Below are 14,247 nucleotides of genomic sequence, written 5' to 3'. Positions count from 1 at the left end.
CATGCAGTTCCAATCTCCTGTCATGGGCATGGACACCTTCCACTAGACCAGGTTGCTCAAAGCCCCATCCAACCTGGCCTTGAACACTGCCAGGGATGGGGCAGCCACAGCTTCTCTGAGCAACCTGTGCTAGTGTCTCACCACTCTTGAAGCGAAGAAGTACATCCCACTACAGAACATTTTATAAGAGAAAAGGAATAAAGACTCCCACTGAAAAGCTGCTTGTGTCAAATAAGCATTTATTCTACTGTTGTTGACTTGCCTTTGTCTAAATGACAGGGGCTTAGCTAACAACAGGAAACAATATTCCAACTAATGCTTGTGAAACCCTGTATAATTCTTGTTACATTAAAATCCTATATGGAACTGTGTGCTTTTGGCTTTATATTTCACATATACAGAAACAATGAATGAGAAAATATTTATGCTTATCAAGAAAGAAGGCTACTTTTACAAACATCCTTAAGTACATCAGTGAATCTTAAACTGCATGTCTGAAGTTTGGGTGAAGTTCAGGGTTTATATCGCATATCGTGTTCAAAAGCTTTTTCATCATGCTCTCCATGTTCTTGTGGTAGCTGCTAGTGAGGTTTCGGATGTTTTCTGTTGTTTGCTCTTCTATTTTAGCGGAGAGGTTGCCTTGGGAGCCCATGACCTGAAAAGCAGAAGTCCTCTGAGCAAAATAAAGGGTTGTGTGTGACTATGTTTATAGTACTTCGTCATCTAGTCTAAACATAATCCATGTCGCATGTGCAGTGTCGCAGTGCTTCCTAACAGTAAGGGTATGATCTAGGTTGACCTATATGCATAAAAACAGGATTAAAAGGAACTCTTTCATATGCTCATTAGCAATGGGAATCTCCCTATGTAATGAAAACTTCCCAGTTCACTGTGGGAACAACATTGTGCCTGTTTGTCTTTTATATCGCTCATTTTAATTTGTTTTCTATTTTAATGACTAGTCAGCTAAGTTCTATCGCCCGTGTGCTTCATTTAGCCTCACTGAGAATGAATGTGAGTGTGGCCAAGGAGCAAAACATTACAGTTTCAGAGTACTTGAAATGTCTTCAGCAGTTGGTGATGTACAGCCCTCAACAGGCCACAGACAAGGTCTGTTAGTGTTACATTTTCTTATCTGGCAAAATACCAGACAGCTTCTGGCACAGTTAATATCAGGACATTCGCGTAGATTTTAATTGACTCTAGACTTGCTGAACATTTTAGCAAGGTTATGTTATTAACAGATGCATGAGTTCCTAATCTGTGACTTTGCTCCCTCCTCCCCCACTGCCCCAACATCCCTTGAATTCCTCCCTTATGGAAAAGTTCTACAGACACCAGCAGAGAATAGGTTTCCAGTTAAAGAATTCCATGGGGGAGAGCAGAAGACATTTCTGCATGATGACAGAGTAAGAAAGGAATAAGTAACATATTCTTCATATTCCTGCCATGGTTCTCTGGAGTGGACTAGCAGCTGAAGCTAACCTATGATGTTAGTGGAATACCTAGTGCATGACCAAAAATGACGGAGGAGTGATGAGCTTTATTTTCTATGTGATTTCAGCCCAACTTAGTCCTTAAAAGAAGGCAATGCAGCTAAGTTAAGATCTTTTGCAACTTTATCAGTACCTGACAATGTAGTAAAAAGCTTTTTCATAATCCAGACGTAAAACACTTTCCAATTTGGAAGTAATATAGGACATAAATGTAATTGTAAATATCGGGAAAACATTATAGTTTCCTACAGTAACTATTTTTAGCTAGCATTTCATTTCAGCTTTTAGACAAGTTGTAAGGGTCTCACGTGGGGAAGATTGTACAGCTTAGATCAGATTTATGAAGCTGATGTTTTCCACTGGGGAAAATAACTTTCTAGAGATCCCAGATGGTTGTGTGCTATCCAGCTACTAAATACTTTTGAATAACCTCAAGAAAAGTAGTATAATAATAGCCTAATTTTAAGAAGAGCTTCTGCCGACTGGGAACCTGCATTCTCAGTTCATGCTAATACTGTAATGAGATAGTCAGTTCTTCTATGTATTTATTTAACAGTTTTCTGCTTCTGAATTTGAAGACCTTTTTCTTGTCAGAATGCAGACAATGTTCTGCTGACCTTGAAGGTTTGTCTGTTATTTTGTTCATACTGGTTTTATGCTAGTGTCATTCCAAAGTCTCTAAAATGTTACCCTTGGCTTACTGACTTGGAAGCCACAAAATTCAGAACTGGCCTGCACATCTCCAGAGTTTGCAGCTCTTGGACCCTGAGTATAAACACCATGAGCACTAGCAAAATTGGTTTGAGATCTGGGCTTAAATTTAGTATGTTTCGAAAAAGGATCTTGTGTAAAAACCCAATCTTGTCACTCTAACTTCAAATTAATAATTTTCTGTTGCTGCTGTTGTTCATTCTGGACTGATGTGGAACATGTATAGTATGTGAAAATTTACCCCAGTTTTGATACGGCAGAAGAGTAAGTAGAAGAGGAAGAATAACATTAAATGGGACTATGACAAAGAATTAAAAATACTTGTGTCCAAATACCTGAGCCAGTTAACTGAAATGGGCATCAGACTTCCCTCTGCACTGGCTTAGCTGGAACTCCTGCCTGCCTTCCAGGCACAGGTTAATGATAATGACATGTTTCTGGGTGGATAAATGTTCGACATAATGGGGTCAGGGAATGTGGAGGAGGACTGCAATGATCTTGTACAACATACTGTCATTTGAGGAACAATATGTGCTTTGTCCTGCTTGTGTGAAATGTTCAGTCACAGACAGTGGCCTTTCCCTGCAGCTTTAATTTTGGTTGTGATGAAAAAATTGAGTTCACAGCAAACCAATATCTTTACTATGAAAATGTAGTGAAAACCCCCAAAGTTTTGAAGATTTCAGTTCATCAAAGATGCTGTCTTGTATGCAGTCAAAAAAGTCAGCTAAAGTAGAACAGAAACAGAAAGAAAGGTTTTAAATCATTGCTTTTACTGTAACATCCACCTTACTGAAACCTCCAGTTTCAAGACAGGAATGAGGTCTGCCTGGAGTTAGAGAAAGAGGACCCAAAGGCATTTTTCTTTGAGAGATGTATCTTCAAAGGACAAGCATGAGCCAAATACAGAATCTGGACAATTTTAGTCATGAAAGTCCACAGTACCTTCTCAAATGCATTCGAAGCCTGTGAAGAAGTCAAAATGAAGCATATACACACTGTAGGTGATACCTCTGTGTTTAATCAGTATGATCATGTTGGTTTGCAGAAGTCCCTATGTAACACTGAAGCAATTTGTTTTACCATTGAGCAGACCAACACTACAAAAGAACATATGCAGGTTTCTTACAGTTGTTTGCTTGTTCCTAAATTCCTTCTCCCTCTGTAACCTGTAGTGGTCTATCTCGGCTATGGCTTCTTCTTTGGCCTGCTTCAGCCTTTTTCCCTTTCCTGATGGGGGGAAAAAGCAGAGATTTACTTCACACACAATTGTCACTTTATCCCAAAAATGAATATCTCTAAATCGGAGGTATTTTATCCGGCATAGTAAACCAGACAAAGCTTTGAGCAAAGTCAACAGCAGCTTTATTTGCACAAGAATGGTCAGAAGAGCCAAAGTGATTTAGATAGGTACTTTTTGATTGAAAGCCAGTCACATAAGTACCCATCTTCTGAGACCAACTCCCTGTGCGAAAGCACACAGCAAATGAAAAGCTTGTTGGTTTGCTAACAACAGAAGTCTTTTTGCAATTACACATTTTCTCATAACACAAATGCTTTTTTTTTTTTTTATCACAGCTTGGTGTTTAAATAAATATCTATCTTTCCTTCATCAGCAATAGTAGCAGCCAGATAACAGATTTTAGTTGTCACTGATGGGAAAAGACGTTATTCTGTAAGATTTGCTGTGTTGATGGGTTGCCAGCATCCCTTCATCCCACACCAACTGGATTCTGCTTAGAGCTGGCAGGTTTCCAAAGTACTGCAAGATATGTCTTAACCACTACCAAACTGAGTTGCAACCTTCAGGCTTTGTCCTCTTCTCTCCCACCCTTTTCCCTTAATCACCATAAGGTCATTCCTGGGTGTAGCGGTGATGTTACGTAAAACAAAGGAATAAAAGGTTTAATGTGGATGCGATGCTTAAATTTTTACATGAAGCAGGCATTAAACATGTCATAACCACCCCATGGTGATGCACCTTTATCTGCTTGTTTTGTATAAACTTGGTAAAGTTTCATGGATCACCACAGGAATCTGCTACACTACTTCGTTTGGAAAAAGCCGCTTTCTAACTGATAGGGCTATAAACCTCTTGCATTGAGAGTTGGTATGTTATATTTGAGACACCTGGGCTGATGCTGGTTTTTGGGGTCTCTTTCTGCTGTACAGGTAGAATTTTAGGAGTGGGAGGAGATAAGCTTGCTCCCTTAACAGAGAAAAATATCTCAATGGCTGAAAAAGCTATTACTTAGTTGCTTTAATTAGGATATCACAAGAATGAGAGAATGGAGGCTAAGCAACTGAAAAAAGACGTCTTGGTCTCATGCCTGAAACATCCATTTATATATTTACTTAACATCACTGAGCAATACGAATACTTTTGTAAGCTTTTGTTGTGGGGTTTTTTTGGTGGGGTTTTTTTTTGTTTTGTTTTGGTTTTTTGTTTTGTGTGGGGTTTTTTTTGTTTGTTTGTTTGGGTTTTTTTAATCATTCAATTCAAGCAAGGAAGTTGAAAACAGTACATTTTCTGAAATCCTAAGGAACATTGATTGTATAACTAGGCTAGAAAGACAAACATCAGTATTTCTGATTATTTTCTCCAGGTTGCTGCATTGGATTGGTTACGTATGTGCTGGGCTTCTGAAGCCTTATCAGGTGTGGCATTTAGCAGTCTACTTCCACTGAGCATGGCACAATGAGGAAGCTGAATCTTGGGAAGAAGACTGCTGTTTATGAGGCATCTGAGATTCAACAAAAGCCTGGGTAAAATGCCTGATCCACCAGTAAATTATTTGCCCAGTTCATGGCTCCTTCTCAAGTCATTATCTGCAGATGGGTGATTAGGAGCAGAGAGGTGCCTGAAATGTGAATTGCCTTTTAAACTCTTGTTTTCTGCACTGTTTGGTGTTGTGGGTGTTCTTATTGTGGGAACTGGGGTTCATGATTGTATAAAGGCTTTTTACAGGAAGGAGCAACCTGGTGAGGAACTAGATAGCTTTACTGACTCTCAGTTCATTAGAGCAGTGCTCTCTTGTGTAGTTAACTGTATTGCTCAGAGTCCTTCTGCCACCGAGGCACAGTGCTTATGCATTAAGGCGCAGAGAGGCAGTTTAAAACCTAATGTGCGCTTTTCTAGAGCTTGTATGTGTGTGATTCCCTCAGCTTCTGCCACTCACCATATGCAGTCTTGGGATGAGTACGTGTGAACTGACAGATTTGTGTAAGAGTTGACATCAGTCTGGACAACAAAATTTGGAACTAGGTTTAGGTCTTTATTTTGAAGTTTCCTTTATTTCCTTCTCCAAATTTGCAGCTGATCAGACATTTATAGAGTTTTTCTCTAGGAGCAGAGCTATGGGGTGATTCTCAAGCTGTAAGTCGGGGGAGTGACTATGATGAAGCTCTGCCAATTTCACCAGCTGAGGAACTGGATCTCTATAGCAAATTAAATTATTTCAAAATCAGTGGGATTTTAATTTCAAATTCCATCTGGGGGGCCATCTGTGTAAATATGTTGCATATTTGGCCACCGGATAGATAAATAAATCCATTTAAAATGCACAAAATGGAAAGAGAGTAACTGTAAAACAACAGTTCATTTGCCTTTGACAATGTAGCTAGTGAACCAAAAAGTATATATATACATACGTGTCAGCTCTTGACAGTGCACTGGAGTAAGCACAATACATAGGGTGTCACTGTAGGGTGGTAGCCATTTCATTTTTCCATGATGCCTTTAGGATTGGCACAGCAGGAACCTGCTGCTTCTTATTTAATTAAGTGGAAAAGCTGTGAGTAAATTACTGCTAGTTCAACAACGTTGTGGACAGAATCGGCAACTGCCAACATATGCGATAGTGCATATGCTGCACCTGATTAAGTTAAGCAGAAACTAGAGCTTAACCTGCTGTTTCACTAGAGACAAACCAAAATTAATTAATCAGTCTGTTATTAACCACTTGTCTGCTACCTTAGTTGTGCAATATGGGATTGCCTTTTCAAAGTCTCACTGATTTTCTGGATGGGATTCTTTGCAGAGCACAGACAAGCTGAAATCAAACTTTACACATTGAAGGATGGCAAAGCATTGAAATTCAGCCAAGATCATGCAAAAAGAGGGCAAGAAATACAGGAGGATGGGCAAATCAACCTGTTCCTACGATATTTCCTCTAGGATCATAAAGGTGAGGTATAGAGAGCTCCGAGTTTGAAGAGACTTTTCTCCTAAAGGGTGAGTTGTGGGGACTGGGTTTGCTGCTGCCCTTTCCTCCCTTCTTCCCATCCTTGAAGATGGAGAAGCAGCAAAACAGCTGTGCTCTAGTTTCCTTGTCTGCTTCCATCCATGATTACTGTAGCTGATAGCCTATACGTTTCTAGGAACCATGTTAAGTTGGCCAAATCTTAACCAACTTGCCGTAACGAGTCAGCCCTGTATTAGATTTTCTTACCTAACATAGGAAAGCATTACTAGCATGGAGAAAGGATGTATTCTTCTTTCTAGGTGTTTTTGTAATGTTAATGAAATTCCTAGCTCTTTAGATCCAAAAGAACTGGAAGTTTTTTAGGTTGTTGGGGTTTTTTTGATCTTGCAAGAAAAAGACAGTAGAAAGCACAAGTCTTGCATTCTAATTTGCTCGAACACCAAGTTATCTTACTTCCCAAAAACTGCCATGGTAAATTTTTTTTTCTGTTTTCAAACATATCGTCTAGGCTTCTAGCTGAAGTCCTGCATAGAAATAATGTCATATGAAGAAGTTGCCAAAAGTTAATCATATTTTCTTTAAATAGGACTATTTCAGTTGTCTTCAACAGTGTTAAATCATCTGCAAACTGGGATTTAGGGTGCTCATTTTGAGAAGGCTATTTTGCACTTTTAATAAAATACAATAGAAGCAACTGATCAGTATGTATAGCTTTTTCAGTAGATAAAATATGTCCTGGATATTATCCAAGAGAATGCCATGGATCTAATTCTGTTTACAATATCTTATTTTGATTAACATTTGTTTTTAATCTGCTTTTCTGAAATCTTTCATCTGAGTTTTCATTTTATTAGGTGCTAGAAATTCAAGCCAAGGTAGAAAAATCTATAGGAAAACAAGTTTTGTTAAATCCAGTGTTCATGACACATTTGTTTCCCTTGTTTTACCCATAAGGATTTTCAGGAATTGATGTCTTGGCTCTGACGATGCACAGTTATTTCTAGGATCCAAAAATGATAGCTAAAGCAGTGCTGTGTGTAGAAAGCCAAAGGATTGCAGACTGTTTTGGTTTGTTTAATCAATTTAATAGTTTCAGCCTTGCATGTGTGCATTTACCAATGACCTATTAGTAATTTTTCAGGTATAAATGATGTCAGGCAATGATACAGTAAAGATATTGCAAGTCAGGATAAAGGATATTGAGCAAGAAGTATGAAAAAACGTATACAGAACAGCTTTAACACTGTATTTTTTGCTTTGGTTCATGTCTATATATATAATTTTATATATTTGCTGATTTTTCAGCTATCCAAAGTGGATTTTGCATTACAAAGAGCTGCACATATGTCAGCAAAAAATAGGCCCATTATCTGTTTATATACAATATTATGTGTGTTCACACTACATTTTGATCTGGTTATGTGAGTATCAACTGTAAACACTGAAGGGTTTGCATAAGGGGAGTTTTGCTAATCACACTTCCTTGAAAACGCCCTCTCCTGGGTGTGTCCCATAGACAACCTGCCATTCATTCTTCTCACATTACAATGTAAATAGAACAGTTGGACTCATTCCTTCAGTGCTGTTGTGCAGTAACTGCTTTCAGTAACAAAGGAGGTCATAGGTACAGTTTAACAGGAACAGGGCTGAATCAGGACTCACTGGATGGTTCATTGCTTTGACTTGCAGCCCAGATCTGCAGAGTGCCAGCTCCTGAGCAGAGGCTGCTGATCTAAACTGGTAGCGGGTGGATCTGGGCTGGCATTTTCTGGGGTGAAGCAGCATGTCCTCACCTTGTTTCGCTGATCTGTATGTGTGTGCACAGGTCAACTGATTAAACTGGCTATATGAGTTGCATTTCATGTATTTTCTTTTATCTTAGTTTTTATGCTCAGAGACAAACTTTGCTATCCTTTATGCTGACCTAAGTGCATAATCACTCTGGAGAAGAGACTGTTGAAGTAATCCTGACTTGGCATAATCAGATTGGCATTAAAAGAATTCCTTTTGACCTTGTCCCACAGCATTTAAGTTATGCTGGTATAGTTAGCTGTTTAACGTGGTGTAGTGACATAGCTATGAACAAAATTGAAATTAAGGACAGCATGGAAATTGTTTAATATTTTATTTTGTATCTTCACTGCAAACCTCTTGTAATATTGAATATAATAATGATTGTCTAGCTATAATTATTCTGTTAGATTAACTGTAACGTTTGGTTGAGCACAAAACCCAGGGTTGGCTTAAAAAAACCCAAATCAGAAACATTAAGGCCTGACCTTGCTTGTGTGATCATGAGATCTAAAATGCACAAGAGCTGTTCTCAGCCTGGTAGAGACTGTTGGCAGTGTTTAACATGAACAAAAGGAAACCACAGTCTTTAGGCTGTAGATGAATATGCCACTTCATTAGTTATTTAAACTTTTTGCCCTTGATCAGCTACACCTACGAATAAGATTTCTTAGAAATGTTTGAGGTTTTTCATGGGATCACACAGAACTGCTGAGGCTGGAAGGAGCCTCCAGGCTCTACTCCAACCTCTTTCTCAGAGCAGGCTTGGCAGGGCAGCTTGATCAGGGGCATATACAGGGGGTCTGAATGTTTCTGAGGATGGAGCATGTCCACAGCCTCCCTAGGCAGCCTCTTCCTGGGTTTGATCTCCCTCACAGTTACAGAGTTATTTTCTTACATTTAAATTTTTGCGATTTCCTCTTGCCCTTTCAGTGGATGCCATTAAAAAGAGTCTGGTTCTGTCTTCTTTATTTCCTCTTCTATCTCCCTTTCTACCCCCAAATATTTATGTAGGAGAAACTTTTATTTTCCTTAATGTTTATAAAGGCAAAAAATTGTTTGCCCCTTAAAAGTAATAGAGAAGAAAGTCATACTGATGAAATATTTTTATTCTGAATATTTTTATTGGTAGCAAAATTCTTAATAGCTCTTTTTCTGTAGCTGCTGAAAAACTTCTACCAGTGTATTAGTGCTGAGGTAAGCGTAGGCAGTGGTTTAATTCAAGTTTCTTACTCAAAGGGGTCTGGAAGATACTTTATCTGTAAGAAGCTTTGTGCTTATCACAAACACGCTGTATAGGGCTGAGGTGATGACAGGATAGTGCATTTTTTGGCAGAGTAAAGGCACCAGTAACTATGTTTGGATTCTGAAAGACAACTTGGGTCACTACTTTTATGTTATAATGATACTTTTCTTTCTTGGAGTTCCTTAACTTACAAAACCTCTTTTTAACTGGTTCTTTTAGAAAAGCTAAACTGACTTTACTGGGTTTAGAAGCAAAACATTTTAATTTAGAAATGAAAACAGCAAAAAAGCCCAAAACCAAAAGTAAAGGGTAATCAACGTCAAGCTAGTATGGCTAAAGGCCTGATTCTGCAGCCTGTGTTCAGACCAAACTTCCACTCCCTTCACTGGGGGATGTGTCTTTCTTTCCAGGTCATATGCCTTCTTGCTTATTGCTTTGGGGAACAGTGCATTTCCTCTGCCCTGCAGGAGAAGGGAAGAACCATCCCACTCAGAGCACATTTGGCTGTATAAGGGTCGAATCCCCCTTGTAATTATTCCTTGCTTTCAGGCTGGGAGCAACAACCTCCAAACACCTTCTTTTTGGGAGCCTTCTGTTTTATGAAGGTGAGCAAATTCTCCCCCTCCCCATTGCTTCTGCAAGGCATGGGTAGTAGCTGGACTCTCAGGGAAGTGGTGTTGCCTTTCTACTTATTTTTTTTTGTGTGCTGCTGTACAAACTAACATGTCAAACATAATTAATGAACACACAGCTGATTTGCGTGTAGCAGGGATATAGAAGCTACACAAATTATTTTTGTTTGGTTTCTATTTCACCCTAGAAAACAGAATATGTTCCTTCGTCACACTCTTGCTCCACACGGTATCATCTCTGTGCATTTCACTTGAATCCTGCAGGGCAGCATTGTTTCCTGCTGCTGGTTTCTAAATCAGGATAACTCCACAAAACAGTTCTGGTTCTAATGAAGGTCAGTGATTCATATGGTTGGTACCTACATTCAGGAGAATAAGGTCACCATATTTTGCTTTATATCACTGGGAGATAAATACAGAAATTGAAAGGATATCAATAAAGGAAAAACTCTGCCAGGGGAATTAATTCTTTGATTTAAATTATTCTAACAGACACCTTCATTTTTCTATTTGTTGTTATTAATATTTTGCTTGAATGACTAGAATAAAAGTATTTAAAGTATTATTATTGGCTATCTAAACATATTTTGCCCTGGGCATTTAGGCACCCAGTAAATAAGACATTTATTTTAACTTGAACATTTAATCACTTGGTGATTACTTATACCATGTAGTAAAACATATCAATGACTATACAGCATTGATGGTGCTTGTGATTGCACCATGAGTTTGATTACTATGTCCTGTTGTTTTCATATTTTTTTCTTCTAAGCCCAGCTAAGATTAGAAGGAAAGTTACTAGATTTCATAAGTAAAGAGGAATACTGAGAAAATTATACAAGATCTATGAAGAGAGAGTTTGGAGTCTGATCCTCAAGGACTGGCAGCCAGAGGCATGTAGGCTCCTAGTTTAAATAGCTAAGGAAGGCTGTTATGACATTATTGGCATTGAGATAAAGCAAGAATAAATCTAGCTGACAGGATGAATGTAACAAAGAAAACCTTGTTTAATGTAATAAGGCACATGTGCATGCACACACAAGCACACATGCACACAGAATTTTAAGCAAACTCTGCATGTTCAGGTTTGGTTAAGTACCTGGCTGCAGTCAAGTCACAGTACTAATGCAAGTGTGAAGAAATAATAGGAGCAGCACAGCTGTGATGTATGCAGATGAAATAATGTTGGTTTTCTGTAAGCCACTGTAATCCGTAAGAGCTTGCAGTTGAAAACTACAGTAAAACCAGGCCAGCTACTTACTTTTTTTGGCTTCCTCTAGTTTGTCCTTGGCACGTTTTTCTGCCTGCAAAAGCTGCTGGATTCCCTGAGACTGGCTGGTCATGCTGATTGCTGAAGCTGGTGAACTTCTGTGGGTCTGGAGCTCGCAGGGAGTTTTATACAGATGCCAGGCTCTTCCTTGTGCTTTTTGTTCTGTCTGTTATTACAACAGCCTTCCAGATTGCACCAAACCAGCCAGCTCTGCCTGGATTGCTGCTGGGTGAAAAGACCTGCTAGTGCAATCAGAAAAACAGAGCAGTGAGGTTGAAAGGAATGTCCTCCCCTCCTCAGGGTCACAGAAAAGCTGAAGTGTCCGATTAACACATTGGAAAGGAAGCAAAGAGCACTCCAAGTGGCTTGTAGTTTAATGGGGATTTTTCTTTTTTCTTAAATCTTTTATTCCTGAAGCAGAATATAGTCTTGTCAGAGGAACTGAGGAAAAAAAAATGTTTCTTGGAATTTCCTTATAATAAAACTTCCCCTGAATGTGAAGAATCAGACTCGGTCAACAAGGTTGAACACGGTGAACTGGTTGTAGGCTTCTGATTGGTGTTAGTTCTTAACATCATTTGCTAGAGTTTTTTCATTAAAAAAAAAAAAAATCTTAATTGGAATTTAATTCATAAGAGACTAAAGCTTAAAAAAAGCATGTGGTGGTTGAGGTGTGCTCTGCGTTGTAATCTGTTTGAGGGAGATGAGTGTTGTTGTGGGAAGCTGTGGTGTTAGTTCTAAGATCCGGACTCTGGGAAGGTACGACTGGTGGTCTTACTGTCAAAGTACTGACACGCAACAGTCGAATGAACTCATGAGCGTGACTGTAAATGCACATTCTGTTTCCTACGGTAGAAAGTATATCTTGTGAGATACTGCAGAGATAAGCAGAATGTTCATACTTCGAATCCTTATTAAAAAAACCCAACAGATCCCACTGTCACAGGAACTTCAGCCATTGCACAGGAGGGGGACACGTCAAGATGCGTAATTAAATAGATTTTTGTTTTAATACTTCATAGCATGAGTAAAACATATTTATTACAAGTTCTTCTGACACAGATGTGTCAGGACCAGAGATCACCTTCTGCTGTAAATATGGTGGGATTCTGTTTTGTTTGGGTTTTTTTTGTTTGTTTGTTTGTTTTGTTTTGTTCTTTCCTGACTGCAATTATATATAAATATATATTTCTACATATATGTATATAGGTATGATTTCTGCATACAGATTGTAAAATACATATATATGCATATATAAATATTATTTGGTGCTCCCTGCTGATTACTTGCTGTAGGGCCCTTTCTTTTTTGGGGCTTCTAGAGCAGCTGTGCTTGCTGGCTGCAAGGCTATTAGCTAGTTCTTATGAGGAAATGTATGCTGTTGTTAAGAGGGTTCTCCCCTCTCTCCGCCCCCCTGCATGTCCCAAACAGCCACAGGCTTGAGAGAAAATGGAAGGAGAAGCCTTTTTCCCTACTACTGTCTTCAGCTGTGCTCTGAATGACAGTAGCACTGAGACTTTGAAAAGGAAGTTGTTTTCTGATTTGTGATATCGTGAAGTCAAATTCCACCCAGGCTTCCTCTTGGGAAAATGCCCATTTCTTACAGCATATGAGACACCAAGTTTCTTCATTCATCCAGAAAGTGTGCCAGAAGCCTCCTCATTTCCAGCACTGAAATCGGAGGTCTGCTCCTGCTGCAAGAGAGCAGACATGGCACTGTTTTTAGAAGATTTTGATGCATAGCCTTGAAGTTTGTTTTATTCAGACATAGAAGAGGAAGTGATGATTGATTATACAGAAAATGTAGAAACAGCAAATGTAGGGTTAGGAAGCCTGTAATGCCACTGGGGCTTAGCTCCAAATGATCTGACCAGCAAAGCAAAGCAGAAGTGGAAAATGAAAGTAGAAAATGAAGAGATCTGGTTTACTTGGGGCAGGAAACTTGGGCTCAGAACGTTAAAGCAGTAGTTACTTAAAAATTAAATAGGAAGTGGAAATTCCAGGCTTGTCTCAAACACCAGAAGTATATTCCATGCAAAGGGTCTTGTCAAGCAAATCTCATTGCTACCAGAAATGTTCCAAAACTGTTAGCAAACTAAACTGTTTCAGAGTTTCTGGACTTGGCTGAAAGCATCAGAGGTCAGACCCTTTGATTTTTTTCAGAGCAGTTCTCAGCACTGTAGTTATATTATTTGGGCTTCAGTAATGATCTGAATTTTGATATTTACAATCTGTTAATTTTAATATTTCACAGAAAATAGTTCTATGTGATGAATTTTGAGGGAAAAAAAATCATCCTTGAACAGATTACAAAGCTCTTCCATTGTTAAAAAAAGTCATATATTTCTTAAGCAGATCAGTGAAGCTGCAGATGTCACAGTTCACACATTTCAATGCTTTTTCTGAATAATAAAAAAAACTCAGTTTATGATTTTCCTTGTAGCTAGTTCAGATACAGTGTGGTGGCATGCCAATGCCATGCTGGCACTCCTCACAGCATCAGGCAGGTACTGGTACACCTCTGCAGGGGACAGGATGATAATTTATTTTGACTGCTACTTATACACATTTTTTAGACTCCACAGAAAGTACTGCAACTTAGAGCTAATTTCAAAGCTTGTCTGATGATGATGGTGATGATCTCAGACTACATTTACATGGCACCTCTCTGCATCCCACTTCATGGATAATTCATTAAAATAAAGTAGGTTAAGCCACCAACTGACCAAACAGGCTCCTACTTCATCACACAAGCTAATAAGAAACTTCTCTGTGTTGTAGTCCCTGGCGTTCTTTCCAAGTCAGCTGCAGACTCATTTAATTAGAGAAGAGAAGCTGATGTGGTGACTGGTGCTTGGGGGCAGGAGAGGTGTTACTGGAGGGAGAAAGGGCAGAG

The 14,247-nt window shown here is 39.0% G+C and overlaps 2 protein-coding genes across 2 annotated transcripts in view; one reads left to right on the top strand and one right to left on the bottom strand.

Moving 5' to 3' along the window:
• Positions 1-219: 219 nt before the first annotated feature.
• Positions 220-11,588, bottom strand: ATP6V1G3 (ATPase H+ transporting V1 subunit G3). Its single transcript, XM_030493737.1, has 3 exons — positions 11,343-11,588; positions 3,337-3,437; positions 220-655 (listed from the first exon to the last, which is right to left on the bottom strand). Exons 1-3 carry the CDS (start codon positions 11,422-11,424, stop codon positions 482-484), a joined length of 357 nt encoding a protein of 118 aa, XP_030349597.1. The 5' UTR covers positions 11,425-11,588; the 3' UTR covers positions 220-481.
• PTPRC (protein tyrosine phosphatase receptor type C) overlaps positions 3,559-14,247 on the top strand; it is a 95,703-nt gene continuing 85,014 nt past the window's right edge. The window contains exons 1-2 of the mRNA XM_030493725.1: positions 3,559-4,973; positions 6,248-6,394. The gene's annotated coding sequence lies outside the window, so the exon portion shown is untranslated. The remainder of the gene's footprint in view (positions 4,974-6,247; positions 6,395-14,247) is intronic.

This window comes from Strigops habroptila, chromosome 8 (assembly GCF_004027225.2).
Source record: "Strigops habroptila isolate Jane chromosome 8, bStrHab1.2.pri, whole genome shotgun sequence".
NCBI classification, from domain to species: Eukaryota; Metazoa; Chordata; class Aves; order Psittaciformes; family Psittacidae; genus Strigops; species Strigops habroptila.
This window is presented reverse-complemented; position numbering and strand designations above follow the sequence as displayed.